At 38.6% G+C, this 20,038-nt stretch overlaps 1 protein-coding gene across 1 annotated transcript in view; it reads right to left on the bottom strand.

The window, feature by feature from the left end:
* ARHGAP10 (Rho GTPase activating protein 10) overlaps window positions 1-20,038 on the bottom strand; it is a 109,211-nt gene that overhangs the window by 74,435 nt on the left and 14,738 nt on the right. The window contains exons 2-7 of the mRNA XM_034401413.3: window positions 5,802-5,897; window positions 5,209-5,270; window positions 2,061-2,132; window positions 1,523-1,624; window positions 453-563; window positions 41-145 (exon numbers count right to left, since the gene is read on the bottom strand). Of these exons, the coding sequence (XP_034257304.1) occupies window positions 41-145; window positions 453-563; window positions 1,523-1,624; window positions 2,061-2,132; window positions 5,209-5,270; window positions 5,802-5,897 (548 nt within the window). The remainder of the gene's footprint in view (window positions 1-40; window positions 146-452; window positions 564-1,522; window positions 1,625-2,060; window positions 2,133-5,208; window positions 5,271-5,801; window positions 5,898-20,038) is intronic.

Raw genomic sequence — 20,038 nt, forward strand, 5'->3', positions numbered from 1 at the left:
AGATGGACATATCTTATCCTTGAAGGATGGCTTCACTTACATTCTGGATATTGATCTGCAGATCCATTTTGTAATGGTTAAAATCTTTGGCAAGTTCATAACCTTGATGGTAGAATGTGAACATGCCCTGAAAAAATGACAGGACCTAAAACACAGTAAGATTTTTCTTTTCAGAAAAGGAGTAATTTCTTTTTACTTTCTTTTACTTTCCTCTTAGTTTTAAATAAATTAAGTCCTGCCTTTAATGGGACTTATCACATAATTCCACTGTTTAGTCACTAAAAATAACAATCTGTACATTCATAATTCACAGAATACTATAATTAAATGTTCTTCAGTAAAATAGTAAAAGTACACACAATGCAAATGTTTACTTATTTCTAAATCTACTTTTACTTGTTTTCTATTTTAAAATTTATTTTCTTTCAGAAATGTTTTAATATTCTACTTACAGGTTCTACAAACTCAAATTTCTTTCTTTCTTGTATCTCTTGCAGTTTACACACATATACAAGTAACAGCTCATAGAAATGTTTTCTGTTTTGCTCTATTTGATTGTCTGCCTGCATAAAAAAACATAGTTTTGCTTTTTTAAGATTCAGATTTTCTATACAGAAATTTATGTCAACTATCACAATCTAACACAGAATCATTTGCATTAATTTAAAAGTAATTATACACACCAAACTTTATGGTCAAAGGATTTCAGGTGGCAAAAGTTAAAATTCTCTAAAATGTTTTACAGCAAATGAGGGGAACTGACAAATTAACAGACAGGAAAGTTATCATAGTTTAGGCTTAAACTATTTTCGTTTTCCTCAATGAATTAAAATGAATAATGGTAAAGCATTGAAACAGTTTATTAAAAGAGGCACAATTTCCACCGAAAACTATCAGACCCCATATTTCATTTTATTAAAATGAATAACCTGCATTCACACACTAAATGTTAATGACTGTTTTTGATTATATAATCAAAAACAGCAAGCTGATATATTTGCATTTTGAATTCCTGAAAATACACATATAATCTAAGCACTGGTGGGTGTCTGGTGCAAGGAACCAGTAACAGAAGTTGAGTTCAAAGCACTAAAATTTTATTTCATGCTACCTATACACAAGAATTTGATCTAGTAACAGTCAAGCCAAATTGGCACTAGATAAGGGTTAATGGAATTCAGGAGGGGGGGACTGAGATCTCTTCTGGGAATGTAATGATTCCAAACTGATGATGCATTTGACCCTGCCACGGACTCTGCCTGGTCATCTTCTACATTAGGGACTTTACTGCAAATTAATTTATTATATATAAAACAAATAATATTTATTATCAATAGAATTTTTTCTATTGCTCAGATTTCAGCTGTTCATTCAGCTATTCAGAATAGCTCAGATTTCAGCTATTCATTCCCTGCTTCCAACTCAGAATGGAAAAATTGCTGCTAGCAATTTATTTTCAAAAGTATTATTATTGCAAATGCTTACAACAGATAGAGATTTGATAATATAGTATAAATGATACCTCCAATATTTGTACTTCTTTCTTCTTAGCTGACATGTTTAAATGTTTTTCCAGTGAACTGTAGTTTTTTTCTGTTTCTTTATCAAACCTCTTTTTTTCTTCCTAAAACATTTTAAATGTAAAGATAAAGAAATATTATATTATTTATACATTGGTAAATTAGTTGGTTTTTATCATTTTTAACATCACAAATGTATTATTATGAATACATGTTATTGTAAAAATGAAGTTTTGATTTACAGGAATATTGTAGTTTATAACAAAGCTACAATATCCAATTTTGGTATAAGTTGTTTTTGTTCAATAAAATATAAAACACAACAGAGAGGCTATATAAGTCTAAGCGCTATTGCTATGTAAGAATATACAAAATCTTTAGTTAAATATTAACTGAACTTAATGCACATGTATCCATAAAGTACTGAAGAAACTATAATCTCCAACTTTTCCTACTCAAGTTAAATTTTTACCATTTCACTTACAAAACAAAACAGATTAAATGGAAATGAAGCTACAAAAAATAAAGTTATTAACAAACCTTTACTGCTCCAAGTTGTTCTTTTCTGAATTTTTCCAGAGGCTTGATAAGAGTTTCGGTTACACTTAGGGCCTTTTCAAGAAAGAAGAAAATAAATACAAGTATAATTATTATTATTCTACAGTAGGAAGAAAACATTATACTGTGTTTTCCAAATAAAAATATCATGTTTTAAAAATAAATCCACATCAACTTCTATTAATAAACTACCACTGACACAAGAAAAGCAGCATACACGTATATAAATTATTCTATCAGTTGTAAATTTATGTCAGATGGAAATATAACAGACTTCAAATAGTTTTGGCTAGGATATACATTCCTATGTTCTAATAACATTCTTTTTTACAATAATGCATTTAGGGTATATATCAAATTGCATCAGAACATATTTTGCTTAATTAATTATAATGAGGCACAACTGAACCTCTGGAATGACATTTGCTGCATATTCCATATAGTCCCCAGTCTGCTGTTTTTTAGAAGACCCACAAAGATATGACTTTTCATCTAAGTTTTTGTTTCAGGCAGTTGCCATCTTGTATGTCTATCTTTTATGTTTTCTTAATTTATTGTAATTCTTTGTTTGATCATTGTGAGGCACTCAAAGTTATTAAGTTGGATGGCATATAAGTTTAATAAATTATGGTTGGTCACACAGTCAGCCAGATGTTTATAGACTGGATTTGGCATTTTTATCCACCTATCGAGTGCTTTCCAAGAACCTGGGATAGGTAGATGGTGTTAAAAGTATTCCAATAGGATGTAAGCTGTTCCAAATAAAGCTGCCTTTATTTGAGTGATGGTGATTCTACCAATACTGAAAGTATTCAAGTGGCATTCCAGATGTTTTGGGAGTGCAGCCAAAGCACCTATCACTATTGATACTATCTTTGCTTTCTTTTGATACAGTCACTCTTCTTCTATTGGTAAGTCTTTGTATTTTGTATCTTCTCTTCTATTCTGCTATGTCCAGGTACTGCAACATCCACTATCCAGATTTTATTGCCTGACATATTGACAATTGTTAAGTTTGGGGGTATGATGATGATGATGATAAAGATTAGGCAAAAACTTTTAATCTCTATGGTTAAATAAATATAGCCTTACTCACACCTAGAGAGCCATATGATTTAATGAATGAAAGTAAACATTCACATTGTTGAAGTAGATTTTATTATTGTCTGAAGGACTCTGTAATACTTGGAAATATATTTAGGGTTTCTGCTTTGAAGATGAACCTTGCCTCAATTTTTTTTTATAACTATGCAGGTCTAAAAAAAAGAGTGTCTCTCAAATTTAGCTCATCTCAGTGATCAACCAAAAACAACCAAGATTTGGCGGGAGGGAAGGATTACAACATCAAGAAATAATTTGCCACTGCTTTTTCTGAGAATTTGCCCCCTTCCTCCAAAATTCCGTTAGTCTTTAGCCTGATCCTGCTTAGTTTCTTTGGGAAATGCCAAATGCTGAGAGTAAGAAGCAAACATGGATTACTTTTATCTAAATGTGTATAAGATAGCAATTACATTTTATTTATTTATTAATTTAATTTATTAATTTTCCCAGTTGCATGGAATATTACCAAATGAAAACAGAGGGTAAAGGATCCCTCTGTATATTTTATCAAGCAATTAGCAATCTTACAAAAGTACATATTTGCATTGGAAGAGTTCAGCTCAAAACAAAATTTCACATTTCTTCCTTTGTTCCAAGGTGTGTAAATAAATATTTTCACAGGCATTTGGGTGTATATGTTTGTATAAGAGAGACTTTTTTTCAGGAATCACACATCAAGAATTCATGACATGAAACAGCAGCTTTAGACTGAATGAATGAATCACAATGAATCACCTGTCATATTACTAAAACTTATTTTGAATGGTGCAGTGAAGTGATACTTTCACTAGTAAGAAAATGCATAATGAACTTCTGATCTGTACTTCCTGTATATTCTCAAAGGAAAAAGGTTGATAGATCAGTCCAACATTCCAAGTTACTGTATTTTTCAGAGTATAAGAGGCTCCTACTATAAGACGCACCTACCTTTTTGGGGGAGGAAAACAAGACATACGCTAGTGCATGGATATGGGAAATAATATGAAATTTTACCAGTTTGGAACTGTTTTATGTTTTTTTCTTTGCATAGATTGGTATTGTAATCAGAATCAGTTAAGTTATTCAGCACGCAATTTGTTAGATGTAAAGCTTTTTCCCCCTCTCTTTATTTTCTTTCAGGTAATATTTTAATTAAGTTAGTGAAATGCTTTTTAAATTCCAGCTAATTGTTGATTCTAGACAAAATTTTACAACAAATTTTACAACAAAAGGACACAAAGAAGAAAATAAGACTCATAAAACATTTACAATAACTCTGCCTCTGCCTCCCAGCAATTTGCCTTGCAAACAGCAAACAGCCTGCTTTAGTTTCATTTTCATTTTCAGCACTGCCTGATTAGCACAAGAAAAAAAATCTGCCTCCCAGCAATTTGCTTGCTTGCAGGAGGCCCGCATGGCAAAAGGAATGGCAATCCCTGCAGCCTGAAACAGCTGAGGGTTGGGAGGCTGATCCAACCGACAATCAACTGCTTGTGCTAATCAGGCTGTGCTGAAGCTGAAACGGGCTGTTTGCTGCAAGTAGCTAAATTGCTGGAAGGCAGAGGCCAAAGGGTGGGGTCTGCTTCAAAATTTCTTCAAATGGTTTCATTGCTTGGGCAGGAAACTAACTATAGAAACTAACACATGAGAAAGGACTGGCTATGGAATGATCAGAACGGTACTGTAATCTCAGACCTGGAGATGATATTGATTGGGGAATGTCTGGTTAAATTGTGTAAAAACTACTACCAATACTGCTTACTGAGCCCTAAAGCAACCTACATGATCTGGTTCAAAGAATGCATAGATGCTTTCTGGAGGTCTTCAATCTAAGAATTAACCAAGCCAATCTTTCTTGGTTTCTAAATGAAGGCAAGCTTGGCCAAGTTTTGTTATATGTTGAAACTTTTAGAAAAATTAGATTAAATTAAAATATTTTCTTCAAGAGATTCAGATGGATATATAATAAACTTTTGGAGTTTCAAAACTAATGAGAAATATGCAGAACTGACAGATTACATACTGCTATATTTTATCAAATAGAACTCACCATTATTTCTCTTTGTTCTTCTAAATTTTTTAGAAAGTTAGAGAATTCATGAAGAGATGCATCTGTAACAGGAATAAATATCAGACACTATATGCAACAAATAAAATTAGAAAAAAATAAAATTTGAGATTTCATATAGGTAGTCCTCCATTTACAAATATACTGAAGCCTGGATTTTCTGTTATAAGTCATGAGACTCATAAATCAAGGCACTCAAGTGACCTGATTTTATGCCTTCTTTTGCCATGGTTGTTAAGCAAATGCCAAGGTCATTAAGCAAGCCCCACAGCTGTTAAGCAAATACTATGATTGTTAAATATATCCATATATTCCTATGCATGTTTTTCTGCTAGAAATAAATTAAGGATAGAAACTGGCCAAAAAAATTTGTAAACTACGGTCATGTGACCACAGAATACAGGCCCCACAATGCAGTCATGTGACTATAGTGTATGTGTATCTGTGTATAACCATAGGCACTCTGGAACCAGGTCATAAGAAGCTTTTGGGGATCTGTTGAAATTTCAAAAGGCTGCTAAGGGATTGTTTGTTAAATGAGGACTACCTCTTTAAATTTTCTTGTACTGACATACCTATGCATCTTTCATCATCTGTTTCAGCATCACCAATACATTCAAACCTGAAATCTCTCAGTGAACGAGCAAACTTTCTTTGGGCAGCTGAAAGATCTAAAAAGAAAAAAGAAAATGCATAATAGTGCTTTTCAATTCTATAAAAGAATTTAAAAGAATTTAATACATAATTAATGTACAACAAAAAAATCTAAATTTTGACTCATTATTTAAAGGACTTTCTATCGTTTTTGTTTTTGTTTTGTTTGGGCAACTGTATTGATTAAATAAACCTATGGTATTATAATCTTGCATATAAGCGTGAGAGGGACAAAGTGGGTGAAAAAAAAACATTTAGCACTGTTATTTACTATTCAGTAACTTTTGAAGCTCTCTGGATAAAATATATACCTTAATTTATACTTAATATATGTATATTCAATAATTTATAGAAGTTCCATCAGGGCATAAATGGAACAGAAATTTTAATTGTGATAAAGTATGTCATTGTATTATGAATTAGGCAGCAAATCTGATGTAATGGTCAAGGCATCAGGTTGGAAATTGAAAAATCATGAATTCCTGCCTTAGGCCCAAAGCAGCTATATGACTTCTTATAGACCTAGGAAGCAAGCAGTGCACTTCTGAAAAATCTTGCCAAGAAAACTGCAAGGAAACTTTATCAAGGCAATCTCTGAGAATTGGACATGATTGAACGGGAAAAATGCATTAATAAAAATACATTTAAAAAGCCCTTCTATTGACTAAAAGCATCATTTGTGTGATACTATGAATTTAGTTTGGCTATATTAAGAACTTGTTCATTACTTCCTCCATAAATTGTTCTCTGGCTCAGAATCACATGCATTTAACATTCACAATTCATCAGAGGTCAGCTGCTCAGAAGGCACGCATCAAGTGGAAGCTATATGAAGTATCCTTAAGTGTATCCTATACTGTATGTACAAACCACAGCTGTGTTAAATGTCATTTTGAGAATGAATAATTCTTTAAAATGGTGGGGGTGGGGCTAGAGAATGAAGAACAGTAACTTGCCCTGTCAATGTTGGTAGATTTGTCTTGATGGCTCCTTGATCCCAATCAAGGGGCCATCATGATCATTCCACCAACACTGACAAGCCATAAAATGAAAGCAATCACCACTGCCTTCTAATGTTGATAATGTTACCGCATTTCCCCAAAATAAAACAGGGTCTTATATTAATTTTTGCTCCAAAAGGCACGTTAGGGCTTATTTTTCAGTTAGGTCTATTTTCGTAAATGCGTCAAGCTAGCCTGACATTCTTAACTGGGGCTTGTTTTTTGGGTAGGGCTTATATTACGAACACCCTGAAAAATCATCCTAGGGCTTATTTTCAAGTTAGGTCTTATTTTCGGCGAAACATGGTACCTACTTCAGTAACGAAACATATGCAAGAAAACAACCAAGCTCAACGAGCATCAAGGACGTCACAGTTCAACCCTGAGCAACAAATATTCTGCTCTGTCGATAACACCTTACTATATTTGTAGTACACAATCTCAGTAGATTAGGCACCGAGTCTTATGATACACAGACATATTTATTAAAAGAAATGCAGCCAGTTGTAGCTGCCAGTTGAAAGCTGCAACAACCATATAATGCTTGTGTTGTGGGTGCTGCATTGGTTTATAATAAAGCTTTTGGTGCAAACCAGAAAACCCCCAAAACATTAAGGATTGCCTCTTCCATGGAGAAATAGTCTCTGTTCCACCATCATTGTAAGTGGGAATGTTAAAGACTCCTCATAAATGAGAGGGCAGGTCAGTATTAGAGGTTTTCATTAGCAACCCCCCTCTTTTGGAACACCCTTGAAAAGGTGATCAAATGGAAGTAGGGCTTTAAGGTGTAATTATTGCTGCTACCTAACTGGAGCCATAATTAATGCTTTATGTGCTGTTATTGTTGGGGTTTTTTTGGGGGGGGGTTGCATTTTTTATCCACATTTAAATTATTGAAAATCAATTTGCTTCAGCAGTGTACATTTGTTAGTTTGTTTTTTAATTTATCTAACCATATGTGATGCTCACAGCTAACAAAATTAAAATACAAAATGCAATATAAAAGAAAAACCATGATCATACAACAAAAACTATTAGAACACACTAAAGCAATAAAAACTACTAAAAACATACAAATATAATCTGTGAGAGTACAATCCAATTTACTAACAATATAACCATTTAGCAGGCTCCATGCCACTACCAGATATTTGTAACAAATACAGTTAATAAAAACAAATTGATTTTTATGCAAGGAATCTGCCATTTAATTCTTTTAACACATGCACACACATGTGTGCGCACACACACACGGCATTCTATAATGCTGTCCTCTGAAGTAAGAAGGCAATAGAAATTATCTTGCCTTTTAAATATGGTTGGTTGAACAATTATATATCTATCAAAAAGATGATATGTAGGAAGATATATTAACATATATAAATTGTGCCAAGTATTTTATAGAATTTAAAGAAGGTTTAAATTAGAATTTGAACTTATTGAATCATTTTATCTTGAAAAATCTGATTTTTTTTCCCATAAAAGGCAAGATTCCTGAGATTCTGCCACATTATTATACTACACAGACTTAAATTCCATGCTGCCATGGCAATCACACCCATACAGATTTTTTGCCTACTTAAAACAATTGATGTTTTTGTAATTGGTGTTCATAAAATTCAGATTCCATAAAGGAAACAGTGTAAAATATTTCACATTTTAACATGAATATTTATTTCGTATTAATGAATTTTAAGCCATTGTTGTGAAGTATTATGTAAATATTGAGATGGAACAAGATCTGTAGACAAAAAAGCTAATAATTTCTGAATTGCAACAAGTTATTTAGATAAGTTCAAGAGCTTCACTCAAGGAGAGTCTTCATGTCCTGACGAAATCTTTTCCATTGTTGAATAGCAATTAGATTTGTATTTTTCTTTATAATCAACCATAATCTACTATATAATTTCACATACTGTATTTTTCGGAGTATAAGACGCACTTTTTCCAGCCCTAAAAGTGGGTGAAAATTTCAGTGTGTCTTATACAGCAAATGTTGCGGCAGGGGGAGGAGGCTGGTGCAGTGCTCATCATGTGTTTTAGAATGGGCCATGGCAGCAATGGCAAACGGGCCGCCCCAAATGAGCCACAGCAAACAGGCGGTGGCGAATGGGCCGCAGCAAAGAGGCAGTGGTGAACAGGCCAAGGTGGCAACGAATGGGGTGCAGCAGCGGCGGCGAACAGGGTGTGGCAGCGGCAGTGAACGGAGTAAGATGGTGACGAATGGGGTGCAGCAGTGGCAAACAGGCCATGGCAGTAGCAAAAGGGCTGCGGCAAACAGGCTGCGGTGGTGGCAGTGGTGAATGGGTGGTGGCGAATGGGCCACAGCAGCAGCGAATGGGTGGTGGCGAATAGGCCGCGGGGAATGAGCCATAGTAGTACCAAACGGGCTGCGATGAACGAGCTGTGGCAGTGGGAAACAGGCTGCGGCAAACAGGTTGTGGCGGCAGTGAATGAGTAGTGAATGGGCCACAGCAGTGGCAAATAGGTAGTGGTGAACAGGCCACGGCAGCACCGAACAGGCCGCGGCAAACAGGCCATCGCGGCGATAATGGGTAGTGGCAAATGGGCCACAGCAGTGGCGAACAGGTGGTGGCAAATAGGCCGCGGCGAACAGGCCACGGCAGCACCGAATGGGCTGCGGCAAACTGGCCGAGGCGGTGGCGGCAAACAGGCCACGGCACCGCCAAACGGGTGGTGGCAAATGGGCGAGATAAATTATTTGTTTAGTAGAGTGATGGCGTTCTTGTGTCTAGTTGTTCCTCTTCTCAGCATGCAGACACATTTTAAATGTCATTCTTAGTCAATCTTAACATTATACAGGCACATATAGGCACTTCTTCAGACAATTTGTGGCCCAAAATATATTGGCATTTTTGGTCAAAAGCAGTAACTGAAGTTTAGTCAGATACATATTTGAGGAATGTAGCCTCAATATTAATGTAATCTATGTTAATTCAATTGTCCCAGTCATTATAGGATCAGCCATATTTAATATTAACTCAGCTTCTGAACATCTGCAAAGGTAACCAAACACATTACACTAATACTATCAAGTTTATTAGTTTATATATAACTAAACCAGCTTATGGTTCAACTGTGCACTCATATTAGCCATAGTTAATACAACATAAATTCCACATTTCGACAACACATTTATTTGGTTGTATTCAAACAACAAAAAAATTACAACAAACACATTCGCCTAATTATAGCAGTTGTTATTAAAGGTTTTGCTGGGGTGGGGGGGGGGAAGCAAAGACAAACCAAATGAGAAATATAGCCCATAATTATATTTATACAAAATAGAGAATAGTTATAGGTGCCAATCATGCAGTAAATACAAGATAGGTCTCCAACAGTAAAGAGTGGAAAATAAACATATGAGACTGTCTTTTGACTCAAAACTGCTGACCTGAGTTTTCCTTCCTTACAGATTGTGCTCATGGGACTTTAACAGAGCAAAGGGCATCAATTGTACTTCAGGAAAACAAGAGAAACACTGAAAGTGCAGGGTGTAGATGTTGGTGAAAGAAAGAAATGAGAGTGCACTGGAAAACCAAACTGCAATCATGCACGAAAGACGTGAAGTGAAAATAGATGGTGGAGTGAGTCAAAAGCCTCAGAAGCTACTACAGCTGAAAAAGTAGTAGCAGACACCTATATCCACAAGAATCTTCCACAGATGCAGCTTAGCTACAGCCAGCTAGAAGCAACTAATTGTATTCTCTCTTATAAACTGATAAGGACTGAAAGTCAGAGGAACAACTCAGAAAAGGGAGCAATTACCAGGCTACTACTAATTCCAGCAGCACTTAATGAAGTGTAAGCGCTGGAAGGAAGGGGGTAATATAGGGATAAGTATAAAGTAAAAGAAACAGATTTCCCAGTCCTTAAAGGTCACAGCTAAGGGCAGAAAAGTGTACATTTTGTATAATAAATCAACTTTGCATAAATATCAAAGGAATGTGTTCAGTGTCCTGGTCTGAGCTATTACTTCTCGTATGGGTCTTTTGTAATTTTAAGTTTATGCGTATATCTATTTATTTGTTCAATTTATATAACTATATGTGGCTCACAAAGGATGCGGTGGCTCAGTGGCTAAGACACCGAGCTTGTCAATCGAAAGGTCGGCAATTCAGCAGTTCGAATCCCTAGTGCCACGTAACTGGGTGAGCTCCGTTACTTGTCCCAGCTTCTGCCAACCTAGCAGTTTGAAAGCACATAAAAAATGCAAGTAGAAAAATAGGGACCACTTTGGTGGAAAGGTAACAGGGCTCCATGCACCTTCAGCGTTTAGTCGTACCGGCCACATGACCACATTGATGTCTTTGGACAGTGCTGGCTCTTCGGCTTAGAAACGGAGATGAGCACCGCCCCCTAGAGCAGGAAACGATTAGCACGCATGTGTGGGAGAACCTATATCTTTATGTGGCTCACAAAGTTAAAACCCACACAAAATACAAAAAATAACCAAAATGATATAACAAAAGCTATAAAAATACATAAAGTTTTGATCTGTGCAAGTGAAATCCAATTTATTATCAATATAACCATTTAGCAGGCTCCACACAATCATTTTCTGCCAACAACAGATTGTTGTAAACACGTTTTCTCAAGTCACATTTTAGCAAGTACTCAGCCCTGTTAAATCTTCTTTATCTGTAGAATCATAATTTTCTATTAAGCATACTGCCAAGAAAAAAGCTAAGTGCTCTGTGACTCAGGTGAAGAGAACAGAAGGTGTAAGAATGGGAATGTTTTTAAGTGCTTATTCAGAAATTGAGAACCATTTTATTACTGCCTGCAGTAATTACTCTGTTTTCAAACTATTTCCTATAATGACAATAGTACAAACATGCATGTTGTATGTGTGTGTTTATGTGTTATAGATTGTTATACTATTCAGTTTTCAACATGCCAAATACAAAATGTATGTCACTTCATTGTTTTGTAGCCAAAAGCAAATGTAGAACATTGTCATTATGCAAATCTAAGCATTTATGAAGAAGCTTAAAGCTTACTGGTACCAAAATTGTATTTCTACTACAGGAAGTCCTCAACTTATGACCACAGCTGAGCACAAGATTTCCTTTGCTAAATGAAACAATTAAGTGAATTTGGCCACATTTTACGACCTTTCTTGCCACAGCTGTTAAGTGAATCACTGCAGTAACATGACTGTTAAGTGAATCTAGCTTCCCCATTGACTTTGTCAGAAGGTCCCAAAAGGTGGTTATGTGACCAATGCCAATTGCCAAGCATCCAAATTTATCACATGACCATGGGGATGCTCTGTGGGAAGATATGATACTTCCCACACAAGAGTTGGGTGTCTTCACAGGCTGCCAAGGAAAACATCCAGAAAAGAAAAAGGATGCCAACCTCTGATTGAAAGCTGAAAATAGAGCTGAATAAAACTTGTTCTATAGGAATGCTAAAAGAGAACAAAGAATGCTGTAATTGTAGATTGTTATAATCCTGTTAATTATAGCTCATCAAATTCTCAATGCAGTTAACTACATTTTTCTCAAATTGCACAAATGGCAAAGTTAAAACAAAACATATTATCAGTTCAAATCATTACTTAGCAAGTTTGCACTTTATCAAGCGCAATATTTTGTTTCTTCTTTCAAGTATTATGATTATTTGTAATTGAGAGTTATGGAGTGGCTGGAAGTAGGGAGATAATAAGGACACATTTGAACTTCTTACCCCTAAAAGAAGAAGAAAGTGACATAAAACAAAACAATATGCTTTACTTGCTTGATCATCCAATTAGATTTGGTGTCAGTAATCAATAAATAGCAGAGCATTCAAGGTAATGACTTTGCCTTATTTTTTTGCTGGCTATTAAAATTTTATTTAGCAAATATTATTTACATATTTATTCACTGGATTTATATCCCTCCAACTCCATGAGATAAACTTAAAAACCTCCATATTGTAACACAATTTTATGAATGGTAAAAGCATATGCAATAAACCTAAAATCAGCCTCCACAGTATCAAAACATCCTCGGTAAAAACAAAGACACTTCAACTATATTATAATAATTTATAATATCATAATCATAATCATAAGTTTATTTGTCAAGCACATATAAGATAACAGTATATATGATAAAAGATATATAAGATCTTTTTAAAGATAAAAGATAAAGATAAAAGATATACTTTTATCTTATATATGATAAACATATATAAGATAAAAGTATAAACATAATTTGAATACATGAAAAGAGTAAGTAAAAAGGAATATTAGGACAGGGATGGTAGGCACGCTGGTGCACTTATGCATGCCCCTTACAGACCTCTTACGAATGGGGTGAGGTCAACGGTAGAGTGTTTAAGGTTAAATAATAATCATTGCACCTACCAAATTTATTAACATAAAGAAAATCACATGGTTCAAAATAGACCAATGCCAGCAAAATGTGTACTACCAAAAGTCCTCTGAAACCATCCATTTTATGGATGGCAATTTGGTATTCAAAGAGAGGCTATTTTATAAAACCATTAGAAAAAAAAATCTTCCAGTTTCTCTTTGTCATTTGCTAAAATGTGGGATCCTCAATTTTTTACCATGAAATATATAGCGTACTAACTGAAGATGGCTGGTGCTGGCTTGAGGCTAAGATAAAGAGCTCGATAGGTCAATAGGGCCCCCTCTACCCTAAAAAATGTCTTGTTTATTCAACAATTTTTTTCACTAACAAATATACTGAAATTTACCCAATTGTCTTACAGAGGCTGAACATTCAGGTTTTGGAAGGCATGGCTCCAACTAAGCCCGTCTTCTGAAAGGCTGTGAAGACCTGAGTGGTTTGGTGAGTCATCTGGATTGTACCTAGTTTGCTGAATTGCCTTGGGCACAATATGTTTTTCTATAAGAACCATTATTTGTATAATCATGTATCTCATCCTGAAATGTGTGATGAATGAGCAGCAATATAAAAGATGGGAATAGCAGGAAGAGCAAACAATGCTTTTAAATTGCTGTGATGTAGGACGGAAGTGCATCCTCATAATGAGAAGAGATAAGTCATGTCTCTATGGGGCTCCTCAGTCACCCAGGTCATGGTTGTCCCAAAAGTGTTTTTCAAAAGCCCCCCTCATCTGTGATCTTGTTCAGGAGGGGGGAGCGGACCTGGCGGGTATTACGGAGACCTGGTTGGGCCCGGAGGGAGGGGTCCCTCTGGTAGAAATGTGCCCACCAGGCTTCCGCGCATTCCATCAGCCGAGGTCACAAGGGAGGGGCGGGGGAGTAGCGGTTATTATTAGAGAAGGCCTTAGGCCTAGGGAGACCACTGTACCTCAGACAGCTGGTTGTGAGTCCCTCCTTGTGAAGTGGGGCCATGGGGTTCAGATGGGCTTGCTGATCACGTACCTGGCTCCCTGCCGCGTGGCAGCAACCCTGCCTGAGCTACTCAACGTTATTGCTGCGGTGGCGGTTGATACCCCCAGACTTATGGTCATGGGGGATTTCAACCTGCCGTCCGTGGGCGAGACGTCTGAGGTGGCTCAGGAGTTCATGGCTTCCATGACGGCCATGGATCTGACCCAACTAATTCATGGCCCTACGCACACTGGGGGAAACACACTGGACTTGCTTTTTGTCTCTGGACAGTGGTTGAGTGATCTTGAGATAGGGGATATAGTCATCGAGCCCTTGTCATGGTCGGATCACTCTCTCCTTCGCCTTGACCTTCGTACCGCGGCACCCCGCTGCAGGGAGGCGGAACCGATAAGATGGTACCGCCCCAGGCGCCTGATGGAACCTGATAGGTTCCAGACGGAGCTTGGGCCAATTCCTGAGGTTCTGGCTCACGCCTCGACTGGAGACCTAGTGGCCGCCTGGGATAGGGCGGCCGCTGGGGCCCTGGATCGAGTCGTGCCTTTGCGGCCTCTGACCCGGCGCGGATCTCGCCTTGCTCCTTGGTTTACCGAGGAGCTGAGGGAGATGAAGCGCCGGAAAAGACGCCTAGAGAGTAGTTGGAGAGCTAGTCTTTCTGAATCGGACCGGACACTGGTTAGATCCCATATTAGGACTTACCTAGTGGCGATAAAAGCAGCAAAATGTACGCATTTTGCTGCTCTTATTGCGTCATCAGATAATCGCCCGGCCGCCCTGTTTAGGGTGACCCGCTCCCTGCTCCACCAGGAAGCGCGGGAGGACCCCTTGGAGGGAAGAGCCGAGGACTTTGTTCAGTATCTGTATGACAAAATCACTCAGATTCGGGAAGGTCTGGACTCTGACTGGGTAGATCCAGCGAGAGTGACGGAGGCAGGTCTTGAGACTGTTATCTGGGATGAGTTTGATCCTGTGACCCCAGATGACGTGGACAGGATTCTGGGTAGATTGAACGCGACCACATGTTTGTTGGACCCGTGTCCCTCCTGGTTAGTGCTGGCTTCCCGGGAGGTGACGCGAGGCTGGCTCCAGGGGATTATAAATGCTTCATTGGGTGAGGGTGTCTTCCCCGCCGCCCTTAAGGAGGCGGTGGTGAGGCCCCTCCTCAAGAAGCCTTCCCTGGACCCGGCAATATTGGCTAATTATCGTCCAGTCTCCAACCTTCGTTTTGTGGCGAAGGTTGTTGAGAGTGTGGTTGCGGGACAGCTTCCCCAGTACCTGGATGAAGCGTCGTATCTGGATCCGTTCCAGTCGGGTTTCAGGCCTGGATACAGCACGGAAACGGCATTGGTCGCGTTGGTTGATGATCTCTGGAGGGCTCGGGACAGGGGTTGTTCCTCTGTCCTGGTCCTGTTAGATCTCTCAGCGGCTTTTGATACCATCGACCATGTTATCATGCTGCACCGGTTGGAAGAGTTGGGGGTGGGAGGCACCGTACTAAGGTGGTTCTCCTCCTTTCTCTCCGACTGGTCGCAGTCTGTGTTGACAGGGGGGCAGAGGTCGACCCCGAGGCCCCTCATATGTGGGGTGCCGCAGGGATCGGTCCTCTCGCCCCTTTTGTTCAACATTTATGTAAAGCCGCTGGGCGAGATCATCCGTGGTTTTGGGGTGGAGTACCATCAGTACGCTGACGACACCCAGCTGTACATCTCCACCCCGGATCACCCCAACGATGCCCTTGAAGTGATGTCCCAGTGCCTGGAGGCCGTACGGATCTGGATGGGGAGGAACAGGCTCAGGCTCAACCCATCCAAGACCGAGTGGCTATGGTTTCCGACGTCCCGATATAGTCAGCTAATGCCATCGCTGACTATTGGGGGCGAATCATTGGCCCCCACGGATAGGGCTCGCAACTTGGGCGTCCTCCTGGATTCACGGCTGTCGTTAGAAGAGCATGTGACGGCCGTGTCCGGGAGGATTTTTCATCAGGTTCGCCTGATCCGCCAGTTGCGTCCCTATCTAGATCGGGACTCCCTACACACAGTCACTCATGCCCTCGTTACTTCTCGTCTGGATTACTGCAATGCTCTCTACATGGGGCTCCCCTTGAGGTGCACTCGGAGGCTCCAACTGGCGCAGAGTGCGGCCGCGCGGGTGGTGATGGGAGTGACATGGAGTTCCCATGTGACACCTCTCCTGCGCGAGCTGCACTGGCTCCCGGTGGTCTTCCGAGTGCGCTTCAAGGTTCTGGTTATCACCTTTAAAGCGCTCCATGGCTTAGGACCTGGTTATTTACGGGACCGCCTGCTACCACCAATAGCCTCCCACCGGCCAGTACGCTCCCATAGAGAGGGGCTCCTCCGGGTGCCGTCAGCCAAACAATGTCGGCTGTCGGCCCCTAGGGGGAGAGCCTTCTCTGTGGGGGCACCTACGATTTGGAACGAGCTCCCCCCGGAGATACGTAGGATCCCGGATCTGCGCACCTTCCGCCGCGCACTTAAGACTTTTCTATTTTATCAAGCTGGCCTGGCCTAAATCTTCCCCCTTTTTAAATGTGGAAATTTTAAATTTTTAAATTTTAAATTCGTCTTTTTATAGGGGTATGGGTAAGGCATTTTAAATTGGGGAGCCATCTTAGATTTAATTCTGTTTTAAACGTATTTTAATTGTTTATATTGTATGTTTTTAACTTTGGCTGTGCACCGCCCCGAGTCCTTCGGGAGAGGGGGCGGTATAAAAATCTAATAAATAAATAAATAAATAAATAAAAGGTAACTGGCCTTTGTTTTTTCCTTGAAGACGTTTCCCTTCTCATCCAAGAAGCTTCTTCAGCTCTGAAGAAAAGCTGAAGAAACTTCTTGGATGAGAAGCGAAACGTTTTCAAGAAAAAAACAAAGGCCAGTTACCTTTTGAAAAAGCACTTTTGAGATAAATTAACTGTTTAATTTAGATTTAGTCTCATTTGCAATAATGAGCTAGATTTTTATCTTAGCTATTTTGTATTGAAGTCTGAGAGAATTCTGCCAAATTTAAATCTAGCAGCCAAGTTCTAATCTAGCAAGTCTAACTACGTAAAGCTGGAGACTGGAGACTGGAGCCTGACAAATTGGGCAGGTTCTTTACTCTTTAGAAATATTTCATATATATTTTCAACTGTAATGTAAAACTTTCTAAGACTTTTGTGGAAGTGATGATTGAATAATTATCCATGAAGAGTTGCCAGGCATAATGCAACATTTTTGTTGTTCTTATTGGTATTTTTTATCTTTACAACAAAAAAGCTGCGCTACTTGTTCCAAATTGCTTGTTATCCTGCAAAAGCACACAAACATTTTACCCTAGGCACTTTTAATACCTACCTAATTTACTTCCACAAAAGTCTTTTTAGGATTGCAGCTAACTTCTCTCTGTTTCCATTATTTAAAATAATGTTGACAATTGTTTACAGGAAGTCGTAAAAAGATAAGCATATCCTAAGCCACTGTCAACTAAGAACGTTAACAGCTTTTATAGAAACTTCCATGTAATATTGGTATCTATTCAGAAGGTTGTAGTATATATTCTATCCAGAGTGTAATACCTGCCATGCAGAAAGTTTGTTTATATTAACTATACCTGCCCAAATCACAAAATGTGTTTCTGGACAGCTGAAATTTGTTTTAATACAAAGAAGATAAACAATAAGCATAAAAGAACCACAGCAACCCAATATAAATCAGCACTAATGCCAAACCATAACATATTTAAATTACAATTGCTTAGAAAAAAAACAACTTTTAAAAACTTTACTGAAGGTCAGCAGAGTCGAACAATTAAAATTCTGGGTAGCATGTTGTTCCCAAGGAGAGGCATATCTTCTCATTTCCATTAAATAGCTTGCCCACTCTGTCAAATTTCATGGAATTGGCTAAAAATAATTTAAAGGCTCCTACCCAGGAGCAACTTAAAATTGGGGAGAAATTTTAGCCTACATTTCTGACTTATCTTTCTTATCTTCCATTGGAAGCAACGCAAAACAAAAACATATTAACTAGTAATCTTCTTTGTAATAAGTCACAGATTGCATTTGTGTATTATGTAATTAAAATTTTGTAAACTGATTCCAATTAAGGTGAGTTTACACAAGATATCAGAAACCATAGATTAATTAGCTTCACATCATATTCATATCAAGGAGTTCTCAAACTGTCAGAGGAAACTTACCCAGAGGATTACAAGCAACTTAGAGGATATATCATTTTTTTTACAGTATGCTTGACAAGATAGCACAAACAAAACAAGGAATAATAAGCAAAATCAAATTTTGAGATATACAGTCAGGTCCAGAAATATTGGGACATCGACACAATTCTAGCATCTTTGGCTCTATACACCACCACAATGGAGTTGGAATGAAACAAACACAATGTGTGTTAACTGCAGACTGTCAGCTTTAATTTGAGGGTATGTACATCCAACTCAGGTGAACGGTGTAGGACTTACAGCAGTTTGTATATGTGCCTCCCACTTGTTAAGGGATCAAAAGTAATGGGACAATTGGCTTCTCAGCTGTTCCATGGCCAGGTGTGTGATATTCCCCCATTACCCCAATTACAATGTGCAGATAAAAGGCCCAGAGTTCATTTCAAGTGTGCTATTTGCATTTGGAATCTGTTGCTGTCAACTCTCAAGATGAGATCCAAAGAGCTGTCACTATCAGTGAAGCAAGCCATCATTAGGCTGAAGAAACAAAACAAACCCATCAGAGAGATAGCAAGAACATTAGGCATGGCCAAAACAACTGTTTGAAACATTCTCAAAAAGAAGGAATGCACCGGTGAGCTCAGCAACACCAAAAGACCTGGGAGACCATGGAAAACAAGTGTGGTGGATGACCGAAGAATTCTTTCCCTGGTGAAGAAAACACCCTTCACAACAGTTGGCCAGATCAAGAACACTTTCCAGGAGGTAGGTGTATGTGTGTCAAAGTCAACACTCAAGAGAAGACTTCACCAGAGTGAATACAGAGGGTTCACCACAAGATTTAAACCATTGGTGAGCTTCAAAAACAGGAAGGCCAGATTAGAGTTTGCCAAACAACATCTAACAAAGCCTTCACAGTTCTGGAACAAGATCCTATGGACAGATGAGACCAAGATCAACTTGTACCAGAGTGATGGGAAGAGAAAAGTATGGAGAAGGAAAGGAATTGCTCATGATCCTAAGCATACCACCTCATCAGTGAAGCATGGTGGTGGTAGTGTCATGGCGTGGGCATGTATGGCTGCCAATGGAACTGGTTCTCTTGTATTTATTGATGATGTGACTGCTGACAAAAGAAGCAGGATGAATTCTGAAGTGTTTTGGGCAATATTATCTGCTCACATTCAGCCAAATGCTGCAGAACTCATTGGACGGCACTTCACAGTGCAGATGGACAATGACCCAAAGCATACTGCAAAAGCAACCAAAGAGTTTTTGAAGGGACAGAAGTGGAATGTTATGCAATGACCAAGTCAATTACCTGACCTGAATCCCATTGAGCATGCATTTCACTTGCTGAAGACAAAACTGAAGGGAAAATGCCCCAAGAACAAGCAGGAACTGAAGACAGTTGCAGTAGAGGCCTGGCAGAGCATCACCAGGGATGAAACCCAGCGTCTGGTGATGTTTATGCGTCCTAGACTTCAGGCTGTGATTGATTGCAAAGGATTTGCAACCAAGTATTAAGAAGGGAAAGTTTGATTTATGATTATTATTCTGTCCCATTACTTTTGGTCCCTTAACAAGTGGGAGGCACATATGCAAACTGCTTTAAGTCCTA

Source organism: Pantherophis guttatus, chromosome 8 (assembly GCF_059756535.1).
Source record: "Pantherophis guttatus breed Tessera chromosome 8, ASM5975653v1, whole genome shotgun sequence".
Classification (NCBI taxonomy): Eukaryota; Metazoa; Chordata; class Lepidosauria; order Squamata; family Colubridae; genus Pantherophis; species Pantherophis guttatus.